This window comes from Pteronotus mesoamericanus, unplaced genomic scaffold (assembly GCF_021234165.1).
Source record: "Pteronotus mesoamericanus isolate MK-2021 breed Mesoamerican mustached bat unplaced genomic scaffold, CSHL_Meso_final contig_221, whole genome shotgun sequence".
Taxonomy (NCBI): Eukaryota; Metazoa; Chordata; class Mammalia; order Chiroptera; family Mormoopidae; genus Pteronotus; species Pteronotus mesoamericanus.
This window is the reverse complement of record NW_026555092.1, coordinates 7,253,396-7,277,598: the sequence shown is the minus strand read 5'-3', so window position 1 is coordinate 7,277,598 and position 24,203 is coordinate 7,253,396. Positions and strand designations below refer to the sequence as shown.

The 24,203-nt window shown below is 37.8% G+C and overlaps 1 protein-coding gene across 6 annotated transcripts in view; it reads right to left on the bottom strand.

Moving 5' to 3' along the window:
- EPB41 (erythrocyte membrane protein band 4.1) overlaps positions 1–24,203 on the bottom strand; it is a 163,967-nt gene that overhangs the window by 9,668 nt on the left and 130,096 nt on the right. For 5 of the 6 annotated variants that reach the window (XM_054571861.1, XM_054571862.1, XM_054571863.1 and 2 more), the window contains one exon: positions 3,207–3,335. In XM_054571861.1, the coding sequence (XP_054427836.1) occupies positions 3,207–3,335 (129 nt within the window). Of the gene's footprint in view, positions 1–3,206; positions 3,336–4,528; positions 4,979–24,203 lie in introns of all 6 variants that reach the window. The other variant, XM_054571860.1, reaches the window with a different exon arrangement.

The following is a 24,203-nucleotide window of genomic DNA, read 5'->3' as shown; positions in this document are numbered from 1 at the left end:
TGTAAGAATATAAATTTGCATGCCAGGAGGGTTAACCCTTTTTAAAGAGCTCCTCCTCTACTAAACCTGTGGCTCAGCTTTGTTCCGCCTCATCCTCAGCCCTTCACCCCTTCCTTTCTGCCTCTGAAAAAGGCGGCAGATGGGGAGACACACATCAGGCTTTTCTTTGACTGTCTTACCAGTGTTTCCTCAAAATGGTACTGTGGCTTTGACTGTTGCTTATAAAGTTAAACGGCCATTTATCCTGTGACCCAGCAATTCTACTCTTAGATGTTTACCCGAGATAAGTGAAAACATATGTCCACAGAAAGACTCGCATATAAATGCTTATAGCAGCTGTATTCATATTTGCCCCAAACTGGAATCAGCTCACATGTCCATCAACAAATAAAAGAATAAGCAAACTGTGGTATATTCATACAATGCAACACTATTTCACAATAAAAAACAGTAAACTGTGGATTCATATAACATGGATGAACCTGAAAAACATGTTCAGATACAAAAGTGTACTACAGTACACTCTATTTATATGAAGTGCAAGAACAGGCAAAACTATGGTGATAGAAATCAGGGCAGTGGCCTAAAAGGGTAGGAATTGACTGGAAAAGGCTACAAGGAAGGAGGGCAGGAAATGTTCTGTATCCCAAATGTGTCTTTGTTATACAAATATATATACATTTGTCACAACCAATCCAGTCGAACACTTAAAACCTGTGCATTTCACTGGACGTGAACTTGACTTCAAGCTCACATACATGCATATATACACAAACAGGAAAGCCCTATGCTGGCTCCCTATCTCCTCTCACCCTGTTTTCCCAAGTGTGAGATCGCAGAAGAATAACAAAAAGGTTCCTCGGTTTAGTTGTCTGGCAAGATAACAAAATCAGAAGTAAAAATACTATAACAAATAAAATAATAACAACAGCAGAGAATTATCTGGTACTTCTTAGACACCAGACACTTCTTTCTACAAATTATTTCCATTTTGCACCGTGCTTTTTTCACTTACCAATTTATCATGCAGATCATTCGCATCAGAAGCTTTTTAAAATAGCTGCAGGAATCAAACCCATGACCTTTCAGTTTGCAGGATGATGCCCAACCAACTGAGGAAGGGGAGTCTGCCACCTGAACTCCGCCTCCTGCTGTCTCACCTCAATTGGAGAGACCGTAATTTATTTAATCTGTTCCCTACTGATGGACATTTAGGTTGTTTCCATGGTAGTGGCAACTTAAAGGGCTCCCTCCCATAAACAAGTACTTCTTTCCTACATCCTCTGGCTAATTGTGTGCACAATCTTACAGTAATTTCCTATTTCTTCCTTTTTTCAGTCCCCTTCACTGCCAAGTCCTATTCACTGATTTCTGTCTCTCCTGCTGCCAGAGCTTTCTTATTTCCTCAGGCTACACTTCAATTCTCTACAAGAATCTCCCAGACCTGCTTTAGTCATATTCCTGTCTCCCAGCATCCCCCTACTTTAATATATTCAGAACACAGCTTTAGGAATCATCTTCGAAAATCATTGCTTTAATTATGCCACTTTATCACCACTATTAAAAAACTTCAAGCAACCTCTCATTATTTATCAAACTCAAATTCCACACTCAGAAGAGAGAGAAGGGGGAAGCATTCTGACATTAACCAAGCACTTTATAGACACTGTTTCACCTAATCCTTCCCCAAATCTTGTGACGGTAGGTAGCCTTGTGCCCATTTTAGAGCTGAGAAGCCAGAGGCTTGGAGGGATTAGTGAATTGTTTAAAGCAATCCAGCTAGTCATACTGCAGGCCTTGGCCAAAATATCTCCTCCTCGGAGAGGTTTTCCAGGCTGTTCCAGCCCCAAAATAGCAACCTTTCATGTAATCCCAGGCGTCTAACCCTTTATTTTAGTTTAGTTTCTTTATAGCACTTATCACTGTCCAAAACTTATATATTTATTTATGTGTTTTATTGCCTGTCTCTCCTGACTTAATGTAAGTTCCAGAGGGTAGGACCCATGTTTACCTTGTACACTGTTTTGGCCTAATAAATAAATGCTCAAGAAATATTTATTGCAGGAAGAATTAACAGTTCAGTTTATAGAGGGAGAAGTTTTTCTTACTGCTGGCTTCTGTGAATTAAAAAAGAAAGGAAAGAAAAACAACATAAGCAACCCTAGCTCATTCAAATTGCCAATAATGAAGAAGAAATTTTATTAAAAGTAGGAAGTAAACAAAATTTTTAAATACATAGATTCTTATGTGATATTAAATTTGATTTAATTGTACTAAATTGATTGTAATTATTAGAGCTGTTATTTATGCTTTCAGGCTTGGTGCTGAAGTCAATTCCGTGCAGTACTATGTCTTATATATATATATATCTTTTTTAAAAAGATTTTATTTATTTATTTTTAGAGAGAGGGGAAGGCAGGGAGAAAGAGAGGGAGAGAAACATCAATTCGTTGCCTCTCGCATGCCCCCCAGCTAGGGACCAGGCCCACAACCCTGGCATGTGCCCTGACCAGGGATCAAACCAACAACCTTTCACTTTGTGGGATGCTGTCCAGCCAACTGGGCCATACTGGCCAGGGCAATGTGTTATATAATCTTCATAACAAAATCCTGAGGTCGATAGAGGCTCTAACGTCCTGTGGGTGGAGGGGGCGGGGCAGGACGCCAAGGCTCAGAAAGGTGTTCAGACACTTGCTGAAGTCAGTCAATGGAGAGGCCAAGCCCTGCACTCAGGTCGTTTCGCCCGAAGCTCCTATTCTTAACCATTACACTGGACTGCCCGCCAAGTGAATTGGGTGGATATAAACAACCAGATCCAAGACAATTTCGATTTTAATAAATTACTCTGGGGCGGGGTCCCCAACCCCTGGGGCACCGGGCCACCTGTACTGGTCAGAGGCCTTTTAAGAACCAGGCCACACAGCAGGAAGTGAGCCAGGAGCTAGGAAGGGGAGTCTGCCACCTGAGCTCCGCCTCCTGCTGTCTCCTCTCCTCCCCTCCCCCTGAGTCCAAACGGTGCCAACAAGTTTGGGGACCACTGCTTTGGGGCATTCTTAGATCAGTGGTCTCTTCTAAAAAGAATGGCCCCAGGAAAGCCTTGCATTATTTGGAGAAAATAATTAGATACCCTGTGGAAAAAAAAAGGTTATTTATTGTTTTTAAACACAATCCAGTCTTTGGTTCTGAAACACTAAACCGTGTCCTACCTGAGCAGCCTCATAGGTGATGGTCTTGGTCTCGGTGTGGACAATAGGGACGTCTTTGGTTGGGATTTCACTTTTCACAGCATTGGCAGTATCTGAGATGGTGACGGTCTGAGTCTTCACCAGGGGAGGCTGTGAAGCAGTAAAGAAACAGTTACCGGAATCTTCTGAAGGCTGTGAAGAACTAATTTTCTGACATTGATCTGATCAAAGTGATAATTCTAATCAGGCAAAGGGCTAGTTCAATCTCTGCCCAAGATTTGGACACTACCTCAAAGTAGCTCTGACAAGGTGTCAAATCATGAGAGATATTAAAGAACAGCATTACTGTAATCACTTCCATATGCTTAATGGAAAGCTATACGATCAGACAATTATGATTGGTGATATAAAACACTTCAGACTGACCTTCAGAATTTTAATATAAAACCATTTGCCAAATAGCAGATTTTTTTGTTTGTCCTTCTGCCTGTACCATTCAGAAAATCAGCTATAGTTTCTCAGGTTCAAATGGTACATGAAACAGCAGTGGCATTGAAATGCATTACCCTGAATTCATTAACTTCTTTCAAATCAATGTCAGACATTCACTTTGGAGTGATTGAGAAGAAACAGTATTTGGAAAACTGGGGGGAAAAAAATCAGTTCTACCACCACCTGGTGATTAATCTCAGAATTTCAGAAGAATGAGTATTAGTGGAATATCAAAGGCTACTTATCCATCAGTTCACCTTCCCCAAGACTATAAACCACCCTAAAACTACCAACGGATTGTGATAAAGTTAAGTGGCCATCCACCTTAGCGTAGGAGATTAGCGCCTGCGATCACGGAGGCCCCTGGGAGTGGGGTCAGTGGGAGTGGTGAGCTGTACTGTGTGGTTGCAATACAGAAATAATTTGGGGGGGATGCTGAAATCTCATAATAAAATCAGTTACTCCTTCTAATTAAGAGTATTTTAATTTTTTGAGCAGTCTCAGAGCACTGTAGGCTCTTCATCATGTAAGTCTCAGAAACTCATCTCTTTACGATTGTCCATACTTGACCAAGGAAGAGAAACACATACGAGCTTTGTAAAGGTAAACAGCCAGAGTTTACCCCTGAGAGTCTTGTTAAGTCACCAGGGGAAAAAGCATTTTGAAGCCATGGAGTTGATTCCTCTGGCTAAACTTCTGTATAGTAATCAAGGGCTGCAATTTTATTCTGTGATTTTGAAAAAAGCAGAGAGGCTGCTCCCCTCACCACCACCACCACCTCCTCCACAGAGTGGATTCTGGCCCTCGCGCAGCGCGAGTCGTTAGACCTGCATCGCTGAATTAGTTACTACCTGGAAACTTCGAATGAGGGTGGGGAACTGGGTACCCACACAAGAGTCAAGAAATGATCCATTTTGCTTCCCAAGTGGCTCTCCTGGTGTAACATGTTCTTCACTACTCTTTGCCTCTTTTTCACCAAGTTGCAGCTGAGAGGAAGCTGGTGATACTGAGAACTTTAAGGCACTGGCCTGTTCCTCCACTCCTATACAGTCCCCACTTGAGCCTCTTGACATTTCCTTAATATCAAGATAGTCAGCTTCCCCCTGCTCCTTCTCTTCTGTCTCCTTGCTGCTTATGGAGAGGGAGCCAAAATCAAAGCTTTGTGGAGACTCCGACGGGGTGGTCATTTGGCTCTTACTAGGAATTACTGAATGCTTGGGGCCCTCCCATTCAGAGTCAGGGCTGGTAGATGGCCCCTTTGTCACGGCAGCCGCCTCCTCTGTGCGAATGCCATTTATATTCTACAAATAAATGAACACATACAAAAGCAAGATGATTAGGAATAAGTGGGGAATATAGTGAACTCTAAGAATTGACAATGATTTTTTAAGAGGCCTCAAAAATATTAGTGCAAATATAAACCAATAATCTTAGCTCCTGAAGTAGTCAAAAGAAGAATTAAGTAAGCAGCTTAAGCAAGTTCGGACTTCATTCTGGTCATGCTTCTAGAACTCTGTTAATCTGAGAGGTAATTTTGATGTCCTTTGCTCAGAACCAAGCACTTTGTACTACTATGGTCTTTCCTTTATAACATACTCTTCATACATAAAAGCAGTTCCTTTGCCATTCCTAAATACCCAACTCATTGCTATACACAGGGCACAATACAATGTATGTGAGTCAATCAAAACATTCTTGAGGAGGTTGATCAGGTTGAAAAACATTTCATGTATCTAAGACATATGTATCATCATACTAGCACCTAATGCAGAAGCTAAAATCTACACTTTGGTTGATAGGGATATAGAAGTTGAGCTCATCCAGCACAGACTTAATCTAATCATTGCCATGGAATTAAATGTTATATCAAAACTAGTCAAACACATATTTGTAAACAGAATAAAAATGACCCAGCAGCTGAGGTCATTTCTTCACAGATGAATGAGTAACATCTCCAACCCCTGAAGGAAATGAATCCTGGAAACACAGAGTTCCCTCTTTGGCTAAATGCCTCATATCACAGGGAAAACAGATCTAAAACAAGTACTTCCAAGAGAATGTGGATGAGGAGAAATTGTCACAGCAGATGGACCTATTCCTAACCTTTAGGGAAAGGTGTTGAAGGTGGAAGAAGAGAAGCAATTCACACTTGCAGGGAAAAGAAATGAGCCATTTGAAAAGGAACAATCTAACAGAAGCCAAATGTAATGAAAAGTTACACATGCAAGTGCTCACCAGAAAGCTGTAAATATGCCACTTAGGCCTGAAATTTTGGTGAGGTCAAATTGCATACGACATATCACATAGGAACTTAATAACAGACAGGGACTCTTTTAAAAAGGTGTTCCTGAAGTAAATGACATACATTTGGACCAGCTTACACATTTTAGTACTCAAATCATGTTATATATATTATATTTTAAAAAATCACTGCTGCCCCTTTACTTGTAAACCAGCCTACCTGTGACAAATAAAAAACAGTGTTCTATCAAGGCAAGAAAAGATGCAGCACATTCAAGAACTTGAGGCCAGCTTTTCTTCTAAGCCACCTTGAAACAGTTGGGAGCATCACACGAGGCAGGTCTTTCATTGACTGGTTATAAACATTACTTAGGACATAAAAGATGGAATTGAGAAATGACAATAGAAACTCTCTGTCTGCAGATGTATCAGAGATACATAAAATATTCTTGCTAAGGGCATATGAATTTCCTCATACTTAAAATGAGAATAATACTTGGTTTGACTCATAGGGTTCTGAAGATCAAGTACAATAACCTATAAGAAAGCATTCTGTAAATTTTAAAGTACCATATAGATTCACTTACTTCAATCAACATTATATGAGCACCTATAATATGCTATGGTGCGGGACCACTAGAATGAACTTGAACTTGTACTTTTTTTTTTCTTTTTTTAATTTTATTTTCAGAGAGAGGAGAAAGGAGGGAGACAGAGAGAAGGAGAAAGAAATTAGTTGGTTGCCTCTAGCACACCCCCGACTGGGGACCTGGTAAGCAACCCAGACACGTGCCCCGACGGAATCAAACCAGTGACCTTTCAGTTTGCAGGCTGGTGCTCAATCCACTGAGCCACGCAAGTCAGGGCTGAACTTGTACTTCCTAGGGCACTTATATCACCATTTCTTTTGGGTTAGACAAGCTGATGTAGAGATATCCAAAAATAGCTGAACTGGTAATAAACAAATACGCTTTCTTAAATTGCTATATGCTAGCTCTGTGAATAGCATACCCAAACCTATTCGCATGGAAAGGAACTTCATCAAAGAAAGCTGATTAATAACCAGGAAAATACCTAAGATAATCAAGTAAGAGACAATTTTGTACCAGTCTACTTAAATGGTAAGGGTAGTCTGTCATCAAGAAGCCATTTGTGAATTAAACATTGTTCAGGCCAGCGCCACCTGGCCCAATGTTGTCTACTGCTGAGTAAAATTAGATTGATCAATCATTCTTTTCAAAGCATGTACAGAGGAGACCAAGGGCAAAAGCTGTAGCCACAGTACTATCAATTCAACAAATATTTACTGATCACCTAATATGTGTTAGTCTTTGGAAATAAACGAAAACTGGTAACAACTGGGTTAAATTACCACTTACAGCTCTCTCACATACAGTCAAATCAACCTCTCCAGCTGGCTCTGTTGTCCAGCTCTCTTAGATAACACAGCCAACTACTTACTGGACATCATCCCAGGCATATGGAATGCAATATGCCCCAAATAAAACTCATCTCTGCTGCTGTCTGGACCCGTCACCCCAACCTCCTCCATCATTTGGTACATTGGTAAGTGGCACCATCATTCACCCAGACTTCCGTGCCAGAGTCCCAAGAAGCATGATCAATGCCTTCCTTACACTCACCCGCCACCTCCTACAGATTATGTCAAGTCATTTCTTCCACTTTAATATCTTCCTTATGTATCTGTTGTTTCTACTCTACATTTGCTATCTTCATTCAGGCTCTTACAATGCCTCACCCAGTTTATGACTCATACCCTAACAGTTCTTCTTTTTTCCTTCTTTCCTATCTCAAACCTTCCTTGAATGCAATCTCTATTCTGCTGCTAAAGTGTTTATTCTAAAATGAAACATTGAAAAATCCAATTTGCTTCAGTGGTTCTTCGTTGCCTTCTGGTTCAAGTCCAGACCCTTTAGTAAGACACAAAAAATACTTGAAATTATGACTCCTACCTCTGCCCTGGCCGGTCTGGTTCAATGGATTGAGCGCTGGCCTGTGAACTGAAAGGTTGCTGGTTCAATTCCTGGTTAGGGCCTGTGTCCAGTTGGGGCTGTGCAAGAGGCAACTGATTGATGTTTGTCTCTCATATCAATGTTTCCTTCCCTCCCTCCCTCCCTTTCCCCTCTCTAAAAATAAATAAATATAAATCTTTAAAAAAATATGACTCCTACGTCTCTCTCTAGTTGCACCCTGCCGCGCTTCCACACATATCCTTCTCTCCATTAATTCAAAGCTATTTGTAGTTCCTAGAACAGACCAAGCTTTCTCTTGCCTCTGTGCCTTTATAAGTATTGTAATATTGTTCCTTCTGCCTGGAAATCCACATTCAGCTCAAGGGTCACTTCTTCTAAAAGCTTTCCCCTGGCTGCCTAAAGTCTGTTTAGATAACATTTCTCTTGTTCCCACTGTACCCTATCATTGATTTAGTCATCAGTCTTTTCCATTAGACTAAGAGCTCCTTAGGGGATAAGCACTTACGATGTTATTATGTGCTCTCTTGTACAGTTTTGACACATAACAGATGTTCAGTAAAAACTTGTTGCAAGTATACTCCATCCAGGTGAATTGACAACTTCTGCTTTGCCCTGTCCTAGTCAAAAACTGAAAAGGATGTTTAGAAAGAACATAAAAAGTGGCTCACTTGACCAGACCCATTGTCTAGTCCAGCATGTTATCGCCTACATCAGTAAAATAAGAGGAAAACTAACATTATTACATGTTCACCATGTGCAAGGTACTGTGCTAGTCACTTTAATACATTTCCTCATTTAATTTCTCACCTCACTATGAGGTAAGTCACTATCTTTATTTTACAGATAAAGAAATGAAGAGATTAAGCAACTTATAACTAGTAAGTGATGAAGCCAGGATTTCAATTCAAGTCAGTCTCTGGTTCTAAAGCCCATTTCTTTCCATGGCAAGAGAAAGCATCGATATTTCAAGTAGGACCAAAGGACATGTCCACCAAACCTGACTATACTTTTGGTATACTTTTTGGTAAGTACAAAGACTGTCCAAAGTCTTCTTAGCAGAGTCTGATATTAGTGACCCACACTGTTCTTTTAAATGTAAGGAGAAAGGCAGAAAGCCAGAAAAAAAGACTGAGGTAAAAAGAAGGTATAAAATCTCTATGACATGAGCCACTCAAAATGTGCAATACAACATCAGTGAGAAATTTTAACTGACAATTTGTGCCTTTGCCTTTGGCCACCACCAAGGACCACTGGATTATATAAGACTGCACAGCTGCATGTACCAGATTGCCTGCAAGCTTTAAAGGGAACTTCTCAGGGATATGAATAAATATATGACTGAATCTGAATCATCCACAGTGACAGACAAAATCGAGACTTAATGAGATTCAAAGGTGTTAATTCAGATGTTGCTTGTCTGGACTGATAGGGGAATCTATGAGAAGAAAATACTACTATAGTTAAGACCAGCTGCTTGTATAAAGCACTACAAGTCCTTCTAGCTGGTTTCAAGGATATGAGAAGGAAGAATGTTAGACAAACATTTACTTGAGCAGGAAAACAATTTGATGGAAAAATCTCAATTTTACTTAAAAAGTCAATAGTTCCAGCTATTTTACAGCTAATTCAGCATTGGGGCGGGGGAGAGGGGGTGGTTGAAACAGATTTTTTTTCCTAAAGGAATTCTCTTGAGAACTATGTATTCAAAGGGTTATGTCTCAGGATTATCAAACTATATATATACAGTGTGTGTGGGATTTGGGGAATTACAAATTACAAATCTGAAATCTCTTTCCTTAGAGATTTCAGATATTAAGAGCAGAATATGGGTGTTTTACAGGTACTTTGCTGCCATTTCGTTAAATGCAATCCAGAGTATTTTTCTTTTCAGGTTATTTTTGAAGTGAGGGGTTTATATATATTTAGAGAGACAATGAAAAGAAACACAGTTATGCCCTGGCCAGTGGCTCAGTTGGTTGGAGCATCACCCCATATACCAGGAAGCTGTGGGTTTGATCCTCAGTCAGGGCGCAAAAAGGAGGCAACTGATCAATGCCCCTCTCTCAGATCAGTGTTTCTCCCTCTTCTCTCTTCCTCTTCCTCTAAAGTCACAATAAAAGTAAATCCTGAAAATCTTTCTAAAATTTTGCTATATAACCAAGAGGCGTATAATTTTTTTTTTTCTTTTTTCTGGAAGGTCCAGGTAGTAATTTCCACCCCACACATTTGATCACTTGTTCATGCTTAGTAAAGACCAACATTACCTCTGCGAACAATACAAAAACAAATCCTTTCTCTGTTAAAAGGAAGACAAGAGCTGACCGGTGTTGGCTCAGTTGGTTGGGCATCATCCCGCAAAATAAAGGGACTCCCCTCGGTCAGGGCACATGCCTGGGTTGCAGTCAGGCACACGATGTTTCTCTCACTCTCTCCTTCCTTTTCCCTTGGTCTAAAAATAAATAAATAAAATCTTTTTTTTTTTAAAGGAAGACAAGAACCTGCTATTGTCTCATCTCTTTCTATCTCTATATTAAAATCTTGGGCAGGCCGATAAGAACCAAGAGGACAATAGCAGAAACCCTGCCAACACTGCCATGTGACTACAGGGAAATACTTTCATCTCGGGACGATGATTCGATGTTGGAATTAGGAAACAGGTACAAATGCTTAATTCGAAGACCAAACCCTCCTCTTGAAAATGTGCTGTTTTATTTCTTATCCATTTAAAAATTGTATTTTCTTACGTATATAATTACACACATGGGAAAGACCTTAGGGTACACTAAAATGTCACTAGTGATAGGATTCCAAATAGTTTGTGTTCCTCTGTACTTCCTAACCTTCCTAAAATAAACACGCATTACTTTTTAAAATAAAAATGTTATTATTTTTTTATGCAAGCTTTTGTATCTGGTTTCATAATGAAATGATCTATAAAAACCTGAAGACAGGTAAACAATCTATATTGTGTTTAATGTTTTCTGATTTAGAGAGCGCAGGAATGTGAATAAAATTATGGTTGTAACTGTAATTTAATTCCTAAGTAAGTTTTCTTATTAGATATCTCCCTCTGCAACAGTGAAGTGACTCAAAGAAAATTATCACTCTCCTGGTAGAGTCATGATAGCAACTAGGAATTTAAAATATTAAAGATCAAAGTACCCCCAAACTTGATCTGAAGAATAATTCTAGATTAGTGATATAGATCAACAATATCATAATTAACGTCAGAATGATTTATGATTTCTATTTCTCTCTGTCTCTCTCTGTCTCTCTCTGTCTCTCTCTGTCTCTGTCTCTCTCTCTCTCTCTCTCTCCCCCTCTCTCTCTCTCTCTCGGCTGAGTGCCCTGTACCTTAGGCTAAGATCTTGTTTTATTAAAATCAAGTATGAAACATCAGAATGAACTGACCAAGTTCAATAGACAGTTGTTTACTTGCCGTCTCAGAAGAGAGAATTTTTAGGTGATTTTTGGGATAATGAATGAAAGAAGTGATCCAATCTCCAGTGTACTTAGATTTAGTTGAATGAAGATACTGACAATGATATATACAGATGGCAGGTAAATACACTTACATAATAAACTCAGGGCTATGTGGTGGTTGTGGTAATGGTAGAACCCTGGGAAAAGGCCAGCTTTTACCAGAGCTAGTCTTTACGCTTAATTACAGTGTCCTTTTTTTTTTTTTTTTGGTGCATTCTCAGGTATTATAATGTTACACTAAGCACTGAAATAAACAAGTCAGCAATGTTATTGAGTCTACCACGAGCAGAATTAGACAGCTGAGATAAAAACTTTGAAGGAAGGAAACAGTCATGTTGGTTATAAAGCTAATGTTTAATGAGGTCCTTGGAATCACTACGTGTTTAAGTTTTCAAAAATGTTTTCTCTCATATTCCACTCAATGTTTTCAAAGATCTATCTTTAGAACACCTGTGAAAGCTTTATCTGCATACATATGCATGTTTAAACATACATTATGAACAAGTTAATAAATATGGTTCATTTTTTAAAATACTCGAGCACAAGTTCATTGATTTTAGAGAGGAAGAAAGAGAGAAAAAGAGATAGCGAGAGAGAGAAGCATTGATGTGTAAGAGAAATATCGATCCACCGCCTCACAGATGTGTCCCAACTGGGAATGAAACCTGCAATCTGCTGGTGTATGGGACGATGCGCCAATCGACCGAGCCGCCCAGCTGGGGCAGAGGGGTTGGTTCTTGTATGTGCCCTCACCAGGGATCAAACCCACACCCTTGGAGGATCAGGGACAATGCTCTAACCAACTGAGCTATTTGGCCAGGGCCAACACAAGGCAAAGTTTAAGGGAGGGCCATTAACATACTAAAGGAACATTTTATTTTATCAAATTGCCTAAACTGAGAAGTAGAAAACACAAATGATCACAAAACAAACTTTCATAGTCCAACCAAATCAAAATACAGATTCTTTCACTAAACTGTGTAAACACTTTGGCAATACCTCATTGTACCAATACCAACTTTAATAGTCTGAAACCCTCTATTCCAATCAATGAGAGTTTCACAGTCACATAAATATACTTAGGGGCTCAAGCAGAAAATACCACAAATACTTTCTTTGATGAAGAACAAATAATTATTAGAGTTACAAAATGTCATTTGGTTTGATGATGGTATTTTTGGTTTGTTTGCTTTTGGATACCAACTTAATTTTCTTCTGACCTTGTGCTTGAGGCTTGGTTTAATGAATAGGAATTTAAATCCTGATCTATCTAAATGGCCCCAATAAATATACAAAGAAAACTACTATTTTCTTTTTAAAAGTTCAATTTTTTTTTTTATTGAGTGACTTTAATACTGGAACCAGATTTTCTCTATGGCCAAACAAAAGCCCTGAGACCTTCTGTTTCAGTAACAGGCACGGCCTCATTTCTCATTCTCATCTCTGGTTCCTAACGACTGAAAGAGATCCTATTTCAGGTTCTGGAAGATTCTGCCTGACTCAGCCTGAGGGGTTTAAGGAAAGATAAAAGGAGTCCAGTATTAAAAAATCAATTCATTAGTGGCTTCCAGATCTTAGAGGGTAATTTTTAATACCTAATTTTATAAATCATTAGGGCTTCACAAATTCCAAACTTCTTAATTCACGCTCTGTAACTTCCACCAAGTTTTCATATGGAGACTAAATGACTTAGGAGACAGCTGTGGGATAATTAGAGAATGTCACTGGACTGAAACATCAAAGACCTGGGGTCTAACTCCACTTCTTTAACTTAAAAGCTACTTTTTCTTTTTTTTAAAATCCTCACCCAAGAACATGCTTATTGATTTTAGAGAGAGAGCAGGGAGGGAGAGAAATGTGGATGTGAGAGAGAAATATTGATTGGTTGCCTCTCTTGTACATACCTCGACCAGGGACAGAACCAGAACCTAGACATGTGTTCTGACTGGGATTTGAAACCATGATCTTTCGCTTTATAGGACAATGCTCCAACCAACTGAGTCACGTCAGCCAAGGTAAAAGCTACTTTTTTAGGGCAGGTCTCTGAACCTCTTGGAGACTCAATTTTATTTATTTATTTTTTAAAGATTTTATCTATTTATTTTTAGAGAGGGGAAGGGAGGGAGAGGAACATTAATGTGGAGTTTCCTCTTGAGCACCCCCTCCTGGGGACCTGGCCTGCAACCCAGCATGTGCCCTGACTGGCAATTGAACCAGCAACCCTTTGGTTCACAGGTCGGTGCTCAATCCACTGAGCCACACTAGCCAGGGCTCAATTTTATTATATAAAGCAAGAACATAACTATCTACTTGATATGACTATTATGAGGGTTAATTGTGTACCGTGCTCAAAATGAAGTGCTAAGCAAATACTAAATATTATTTACCTTTGTACTAAATTTCTTAAAATATTACTTTTGCAAAGAAACACGAACCAAAGCAATTAAGACATCTAGTCCCTACATGGAAGTGTTTCTTGAGTACACAAAGTGGGTGGAGCCTACAGATTTAACTAAAGCTGGACTTCCTTTCAGCTTATAACAAGTTCTACCAGGTTCCCATTATATTTTATAGAATATCACCAGGCAGAATTTTGAAGAAAATAATTGTGACAGAAAATAAGAATTAAAATAGGTGCACTATGAGGCTATTTAATAAGTATTCCCTTCCAAGATCCTTGTGAAGAACACTAGGTAGGCCATGTTTAATGGTTTTGAGATACATACTGTCTGTTAAGGAAGAAAATAGGGAGAATATTTCTGATTAGTCACAAAATTTACAATCCTTTTAAAGCTTAATAGATTTATTGTTTCTAAACCCAAAGCATATCTACCTTTCTGTTACTACGCACAGATTTTGTTTCCTGAAACTTACTGACTTTTGCAAAAAAGAATCAGAGATTTAGCATACCACCTCTATAGTCGCTTACACAACGCAACCTAAATCCATCACGTCTATTAAACTACCACTGGTTTACACATTCTCTTCATTTTATTTTGCCATTCTAGCAAGTAAACTTGAGTTAGGACTGGCCTTGTAATGTCTCCATTATCTTTGCAATGACTTTGTGGCCCACTGAAATGCATATACCTCAGAAAAAAGGGGATTTGGGGATCCGTTAGACTTCTTAATGAGATTCGCATAATTTTTAAAAATGACTTTTGATAAGAAAAAGGAAGTGAGCAGAAGGTGACAGTGGGATTGAAGGGGAGGGGTGTGCACAGACACACAGACACCCACAGAGCACATTACCCTTGTTTTGCAAACCCAGTAAGAAATGCTTTGCACTGCAAATGCCCACAGAACCAGCAGGAATCGAGGTTATCTTAGCACAGAAGGAAGACACCCAGCAGAAGAGTCCAGCTCCTGGTTCTTAACTAAAGTAAACAATAAATATTACGGTCACTTAAATTATTAATGATGTATTTAAATAACACCCCCAAATGGTCTGCAACATGCAAACTAAAAAATGTACAACCCAATCCTGATAAGATCAGTTATTTGCGAGTGCTTTGTTTCTACAATCTTTAACAAAACATGGCAAGTCAGCAAAGAATGGCTTTAAATGCCTTTGGGAAAAGCTCTAAAAACAAAGCATATCATTATTTGTAGTAGTATTCCTATTTTGAAAAATTAATAATAAATGTTTCCCCTGGTTGTATAATAATCACTAGGAACATTAACCAAGTGATTTTTTAAAATTGAATCTTTATTTTTTTATTTTTTTCATTTAGTGCCCTTATACCCCCCACCCCTAGCAATCACCACACTGTTGTCCACGATTTTTTAATTTGTCAAGTTAAAACAAATGCTTTTAAATGGGCACTTGCAATAAAAGATAAATCAGATGTGGTAATGGCTTCTTTTGTAAAAGCCATATGTAAACAGCACATAAAGATGACAAATCAAGCAGCAGTAGCCCATTCTTCAGCCAAAAAAGGAAAGAAATGAAGAAAGAACAAAAATTACCAAAAAGGAAAACATTCCCTGGCCCCCTGCCCCCAAAAGCCTTATAAATAACAGTTTTGGTACACTTTTGGTAGAAAACTCAGGCCAACCGGTGGTTTTAAAAAAGGACATTAGAATTGCAAACACTCAAGATGGGGATAAACTAACAACAGAGTAACCATGTGGCCAGCACAAGATGGTTTAAAAATTCTCTTTTTCCTCTCTAGTGTGCTGTTTTTTTCTCATGCAATACATGTCTCTTCATTCTAAAGTTTCTCTTTTGACTATGCCCTCCCCAACTTTTTTAAAAAGATAAAGTTCGTATGCTATTGGTCCCTAGCTAGAAATACATCCTTGTAGAGCTCACTAGCTTCTCCATGACACTTGAATCGTTTCCATGGTCCATTGTTATTCTCTGGCCTACAATGATTCTATCTGGATAAAGGAGCTTATTTAGGAAAACATTGACCTTAATTAAATCACAGTTGATAAAGTTGCTTATTATATGAAAATCACTTCATAACGTAGCCTCTCGTAAATGCCAGCAAATGGAATTTGCCAGTGACGTATCCTTCAAGCATAGTTTTTATAATTTCCTAAATAGTGCTGTTATTAGATTATCCCCACAATACGCGAACGTAAAAGCAAACAGCTTCAAAATCAGTGCCTGCTGCAAAATTTTAACTATTAGGTAATAGAAAATTTTGCCTTAACACTGCACTCACCAGCAAGGACTCCACAGATCAAATGAGTGTTCTCAAACTTGAACAGAGCTATAGAATTCAAAGTGATTGAGCAAATATTAAAGGTTATACTAAGCATATCTAGGAGACCAGAAGCCTTCGGTTGGTCAATTTTATTTCATTATACTGAGAAGGGTTGAGGTAGAGAGATGAAGATGGAGAGAAGGGGCTCTAACCTGTACAAAAACTCACTTACTATGGAACACAAGTAAACATATTTAGCAGGATTTCTTATAAGTCCCAATTCCAAAAATGATAAAGCCGTAATAAGCACTTCAGAAAACTACTATATACTAACTAGCTGTGTCTTCTCTTCCTGAAAAAAAAAAAAACAAAACCCTGAAATAATGAAAATGGCTTTCTATGTTAACATTTTCAACGAATTCCTAAAAGGAATGTAGCTTTGGAGAAACATTACAAAATTTTTATATTGCTCAGACCTCCACAAGGTACTTACTTTGAGCTGGTAAATAGACCACTTCAAAATGTAGAGTGTTGGTTTTAAGTAATCACCTGGATAATACAATAGAATCTAAAACTGTGAGGGGAGGATACAAGATAAGGTTTATCCAAGGTGAAGTAAGAGATCAAGTGGACTGCCTTCTGTTAATTCCACATTACAGGAGCAAGTTCTCCTCACACCCACAAATCCATACCCACCCCATTCTTCATTCTTCAATATAATCAGAGAAGTCCTGGCTGGTTAATAACTACTAAATTGTAGAGTATTCTTTAAAAAAAACAACCAGAGACATATTCAGCATATTAAAAATGCTTCTAACAGATATGATAATTACATACATCATAGCGACTGATTAACTTGGTTAGAAAAAGTTATTTTAAAAACTTGGTATGAGTAAGTCAAATGAGTTCCAAGCTGATTTAAAATATTAATATTTGAGAACTGAACACATGTCGATAGGTTATCTCTGTTTTAGGACTTAACAAAAGACAACTACTGGGCCATAGATAATAGTAAAAATAAGAGAACTTTTCTGGAAAGACTGGCTGACAGTATCTCTTGATGATCCAGTGAACCAGAGGTTCCTTCCTCCTTTTGGTAATAGGAGCATTACTAGCTCCTATTTCCCTTAATGACTAGTATCAACCAGAGTCAGATCTGAAATAAGATTTATTCATGATAGATTTACATATTAACAGAGCAAATAACATGAGAAAAATATAAAAGAAATTGTTCTAAAAGAGAAGTTCTCAGCAGAATTTTTTAGGCTTAAATATACTGCTGAACTGCTAAATGGATAAACTAACTCAGCGTAGTATCAGAACTCAAGAATCCTGGACCAGAGAACCAAAAAGAAACAGAGGTTTAGGGTTCAGAAAGCACCTGCCAAAGCTAATTACAGATCAAGGAATCCTTCAGAACACAACCATGTCAGCTTGAGAGCAAAGATACTTCAAAAGAATATAACTTCATCTTATTTTGACTTATTGGTAAGTACTTCCCAATTAGGCTCTGAACTGAGGAATTCCTCTCAGAAAAATCTATTTTGAAAGAGAAATCCTCCTAAAATGTTTTCCTAAATACCCAATTGCTGAATCCACTAAGGTGTACCAAAATTTCAGACTGAAAATTATTTCACTTTCTTTACCATGTTTGTTAGATAATGTCCAAAACCTGGCTACAGAGAAGGTGAATTTGGGAATTGTTTATTCCTTAGGGGAAAATGGAGGTAGACTCTTAAAAACCAAAAACAAACAAACAAACAAACAAACACCAAAAGAGTTAGCTGGATCCACCAGTGAATATGTTTTAAACACATTAAACACAATTAGCAGAGAACTATTTGGAAAACTGACAAAGGCAGGCGTGCTGTGGTGGTTACTGTTATTTTAGATTGTAGTTCAGGTGTACCCCCACTGCCACATAAACAGAAATAAATTCCTTGTCTTTTGTTTTCCATTTCTAATCATAAACAAGATAAAAAATACTTCAACATTGAATGAAGATGCTAAGAATGCCACTACAGCTCTTCAAAAAGAGTACAAAGGCAGAAAATATAACTAATCAGTTCTCTGGTTCTCTAGACCTATGCGAGGGGTTAGCAAACTACAGCCAACAGGCCAAATCCAGCCCTCTCCTTGTTTCTGTAGGGCTATGAGCTACGAATAGTTTTACATTTTTAAGTGGCTGTGCAGGCTGGGGGCGGGGGGGGGAGTAATAATATTTAATGGCAAAAGTTACATAAAATTCAAATTTCAGGGTCCATAAGTCTGCTTAGAACATATTCATGTTCATTTGTTAACTTATTGTCTGTGTTGTTTTCACTCTACAGTGGCAAAATTTTGACAGAGACTACATGGCATGCAAAGCCTAAAATATTTATTATCTGGCCTTTTACAGACAGTTTGGCAACCCCTGGTCTATCTGTTATATAAAACTCTTGATATCACAAGAGTTTGATACAATTGGTTTGTTATATTATGTAAACACAAGACAAAAGTATCAAACTGTTCTCTGCAATATATTTTTAGATAAACACAAATTGCCAAATAACTGGTTTCCTTTATGATATTACAATCAAAGATGAATTTATATATACAGAAATGCACCCTAGTCTTGATAATATGTTCTACAGTTAGAACAGCTGATACTACCTGTGGCAAATGGATAAGAGATTTTAATTGAACCAAATTACAAGACATTACTAGAAAGACTGACACCTATCATACAGGAATATGTAGATTCTTCGAATAAACCAGGGACCATGCTACAGCATTAACAAGAGACAATGTCTTCTTGGTCTTACAAGGGTTTTGGGGGGCTACCTGCATGTACTGCGTGGGTACATGGTGATTAATTTGGCACACATCTGTGTTCCAACGGAAGAGAGTCTAAGTGAAAAGTTGGAATTGATTCACTGCCACCTGTGACTGATCATTTAATTCAATTTAACAATTATCATTTGTTATATATCTGAGATATAAAGGTGACAGACTGGCAAACAGTTAAATAAAGCAAAGCCGCTCACTTTTAGAATCTCAGTTTTGAGACAGGCACAAAGTAAAATAGATGGATTGATAATATTTCAAATTTTTAATTATCACTTTTTCTGGTAGGACTCTAAATCATAATCAGAATGTTAAACAGAAAGTTAAGTTACCATAATTTCATCATATCACACTGGTATAAATCAAATCACTTGGGAGTGCTAACGTATGTAAAGGTCAGTTAGGTTGTTAGAGAAGCCAAGCAAACTTAGAATGCAGACGCTGGTGGTATGCTTCTTCATAACAAAATAGTGATATTATCTTGTCAACAGATTCTGGGCTACAAGAAGTTTCCAAAGCTACGAAACTATCCCACCCCCACTTTTTAATCTAAAAAATAAATCCTTGGCCCTGCCTGGTGTGGCTCAGTGGATTGAGTGCTGGCCTGTGAAGTGCTGGCCTGAGTGCTGGCAATGAAAGGTCATTGGTGTGAGTCCCAGTCAGGGCACACCGCTGGGTTGCAGGCCAGGTCCCTGGTTGGGAGCATGTGAGAAGCAACCAACTGCTGTTTCTCTCACACATTGATGTTTCTCTCCCTCCCTCCCCCTCTCTCTGAAAATAAATAAAATCTAAAAGATAAACAATAAAAAATAAATCCCAAGTGCCTGTGTTATCTACGAAGAAGCTGGGATTTCCAGGAATTTCAAAATGTTCTTTTAGGGAAGACATAAAGCTAAAAAAAAAAAAAAAGGGGGAAGTAACCTATGGGCAATAGAGCCAAAAAGAGAAATAGCTGATAAAGCAAGGAAAACTAGAAAAAGAAAAGAAGAGAGCAGACAAATAACATGCTAGGAGGAAGACTGTACAGGTCTGAATATAAGATGGTAAATTATCTGAGGGCATGAACTGTCTAATTCCAACATGTGAGTTACTTTTAACTATACAAAGAGTTTATAACATGGAAGATAGAAAATTCTTCAGGACCAAGAAGAGAAAGCTATGAGAAAACATACTGACTTAACATAAGAATGACTGATATATAAAAATCAGGGATGTCCAAAGATGTAATGTGTTATATCTTGGGAGATATTTACACACAGGCGAGGAGACCACCTGGTTTCTAAACTCCTACATGATACTGTACAGTAGAGTCAAGCATTAATAAGGGAGAGGAGCTGGATCCTAAAATTCTGATAATGCTGCCTCTTAACACCCCTGCAATTCATGACCCTAGTGGGTCATGAACAATGAATGGATAGCAATAACCATGTTTTCCCTTAATTTTAATTCTCTGCGCTTTGTTGAGATAAGATCCTACACATATAAAGATTCTTTAAAGAGATGGTAGAGGAGAAAATGAGACTAAACTGCATCCTTCACCAATTTGGGGAATCTAAAGAGATAGCTGGGACTCTATGCTTCCTTCTCCCCTTTACACTCTGAAATGTTAGATTTATTCTGGTATTTACCCCAAACAGAATTCCGACTGTGATAAAGGAAAAGGCTGCCCTCTAGGATATCAATCACAAAAGATGAGAAAAGCACTCTTAAAGCATACATTTCCTCAACAGTCTGTCATCTATACATTTAGCTAGACTACTAGTAAAGTTATTTAGCTTTGAGACTGCATTTTCTATCTATTGGTGTGGTAAACTACTTTCTCTTCTTTTTGTCTTTCAAGTTTTAGTACAACAGGAATTTCATTTACAAAATGAAATCCTCCATGAATTTGTAATTGTAGATTATAGTCACTCTCTTCCTCTTCCTGCCTAAATTTATATGGCTTCTCTCTAACAACCATACCTTCTTAACTATTTCAGGTGCCCATTCCCCAGTCTGCACCAATGTGTTTCTTTCTGCGTCTTGCTCTGTTGCAGTACAAAGGAGACCCCAAAGCGGGAGGGGCGACAGCAGCAGAAGTGAGAGCAGATTTACTGATACTGTCCATTACGGTGCAGAGGAAGATTGGGATTTTGTCATTTCTATGAAGAAGAATAACAAGGAAAGAAACTTTGTGGAGAAGTTCTGTATGTCTTTACTATACTCAATACCATGGGCAAAAAAAAAAGCACCCGTAAGAAAATGTCTCATTATTTTTGACTCAGGGCTTCTTTTCGAAAATAGATGATTATGGGGTAAAGCCTAAATATAAATTTTGATTGGTAATGTTTTCTAAAAATAACCGAACCCCTAACGCCTAGTGTGTCCTACATTTTTATCTGTAGGAAGTATTACAGAAGTGACTTAGTAAAGGAGGAGAAAGTGAATTGACTTCTATCCACAGAAATTTCAGACTAAAATTTGTAATAATATATAATAGGAAGAAGTGTACTGGGTATGAGGAATTAGGATGATCTGGATATCTAACCCACAGATAATCCCAGGTTAATGTTAGTTAACGGAGTCAACGTCTTCTCCCTTCAAAACTTTTACCAAAGCTGTAAACAAGTAGTAAAACTGGCCCATGCAAACTGAACCTCCTTCATACTCCAAGTATTAGCATAAGAAAATGGCTAAAAGATAGGTCCAAAATACTGATGCTCACTTTATTTACAAGTATAGTGGCCCACTCTAAGTATACTACATGGGTAAGATGAATTGTTTAAGAGTATAAAGAATTTGGAAAGACATTTTTAACTTCAGTAGTTTTAAGGACTTGTTCAAATGCCAATAAGGAGTAGATGGAAATAAACACAGCTATTTAATTGCTTCCTTTCATATAAAAAATTTCAAGAAGTTGACGTGTGTTTGTTTTTTAGTTTCCGTCTTCCTGGTCCCTAGAAGATCAAGAATTGAACAATAACCAGAGCTTCTGGTGCCTGGAACATGTTGCAGATTCATTCCCATGAGGTAGGCTTGTTTCTGCATTATTGCTAGGTGGGAATCTGGACATCAGGCAAGTCTAAGTGAAACTCTCAATCACCCTAGAAATAATTAATAACAAAATCAAGGCAAAAACAAGACTTTTTGCTGGTCTGTATTAACAACTTCAGTCCAAATTGGTTTTTACTTATCAACCTACCATTAAGAAACTGAACCAGGGTAAAACCAACCAGGGGTCTCCAATAATTTGGTGTCTCTGGACCACACTGGAAAAAGAAAAATTGTCTTGGGCCACACATTAAAAACACCCACACTAATGAAAACTGATGAGAAAAAGAAAAGATTTTAAGTAAACTTATGATTTTGTGTTGGGACACCTTCATAGCCATCCTGGGCCGCATGTGGCCCGCAGGCCATGGGTTGGACACCCCTGCAACACAGTCACTAGGATCTATCTCTGGTATTGAGAATGGAATGAAGTATGAGAAGGAAATCAAAACTATTTACAGTTTTATGTTACCAATATAGGCAGCACTAACTTTAGGTAATACAAAGCTGTCGTGTCCACTATTTTTCTTCTGATAATTGTGCTGGATGTGGCTTTTGAGACCGCTACTGGCCCTTCTCCTCCAACATGAGTAAGGATCCTGCTGCACTTAATAAAACTGAAAAGTACTGTTGGCTTACACTAGGTTTAGTGAACTTGGAATAACACCAATACAAAGGGAAACAAAATTCAAGGTGAAGTTTACAATAATAATTAATAAAAACCTGTGTATAGGAATAAAAACTAGAAGTATACTCTGAAACAGTTATAAAAGTATCAACAAAATTCTAAGATTATTTCCTTTTTAGTTCCTTGAAAAAAGAATTTAAACCAAGGAAAGTTCCTATATCTCTATTTTACAGATAAAAGGGAGTATTTATGATGATCACTTTCTGGGTTAGAGATTAACTTTGTAATATTTCAGGTTGACTTGAGATCCCTTATAATGAGAAAATCAATAAATACTCTTAATTATAAAATACTTGTTGTAAATAGACATAATCTGTGACATGAAAGATATACACTCATACCAGATTTTTAAATTTAACCCAACCCTTGCTTCTTTTTCCCTTTTCTTTTTTTCTTTGGAAAGCCTATAATCACAGAGTAGCAGTTTTCAGGAATACCAGAGAATTATTTCTGCACATCCACAGAGACAATGAAACAATAGTGGTGAATGAAGGACAAAAGATTCTTGGCTTTACTGGTTATTTTTTTCTCTAAGAAGCCATCATCGTAAAAACAAAAAGTCTTGTTTAGCAGTTTCATCAACTGAAAAGCATTAAGAAGTAAAATAAAGTGCAATAATCTCAGTTTGATAACCCTATGTACTCAGGTTTCAAAACAAATATTTGAGACAACATTAACCAAATCATCCATATTGGTACATTCAAGTGCCATAAGAAAGCAAGCTACATGCAAGACTTCATTAATGCTGAGGTAAAAATAACAGGTTAGACATCTAAGTTGTGTTATAGAGAGCACGCTCATCTTTACTTTAGTAAAGTCTTAAAAATCAACATGCAAACAAAGGACACACACTTGTCACATAGAACTTCATAGCTCACAAGGCCATTGATTAAAAACAATTGATTTCAACACAAATGTTAAGAACAAACATGTCTGAAATGTATCAAGAAAACAAAATATATCAATATATATTTTAAGCTTACCATACGGCTAAATATTGCTTCTAGCAATATAATTACTTAAGTCATAAAGAAGTAACACAGTATTTTAATTCAGCAGAGGGTATGTTTATAAACAGATCTTGAATAAATCTGTATTTCAGGACTTTTAAAGACAGGTAGAGTAGTCTGGAAAATTCAGCCCTGCCTGGAGGCTAAGGGACACCAGCACCAATTTCCTTAAACCACCACCATGTTACTTGTGAAAAGATGGCATTTAACCTTTGCAGATCTCTTCTCTACACGAGGCAGGATAAAGTTGTTTGTCCCTGAACTTCTCCGAAATACACATTAAGAAGGCCACAGAAGACAAAAGCCCTTTTCCAAAAAAGGCCTTTGTGTATATATATTGGTTTGATATCACAAGAAAAGGAGTGGTTTTGGATTCATAGATTAAAACATTTCATTTTTAAGGCTTTTGAAAGGTTAGCAAGTTGAATTTTTTTCTAAAATTACAAAGCCCATGCCACACAAATGACTACAGAAGATTATTCCATCTACTGTTTCTACAGAGTATCTTGCTTTGTGTGAAACATTGGAGAGGACATAGCAACAATAAATAAAAACATGCAGAAAAAGGCGAAAGCTTTTTGGGGAAAGTACCAACCTAC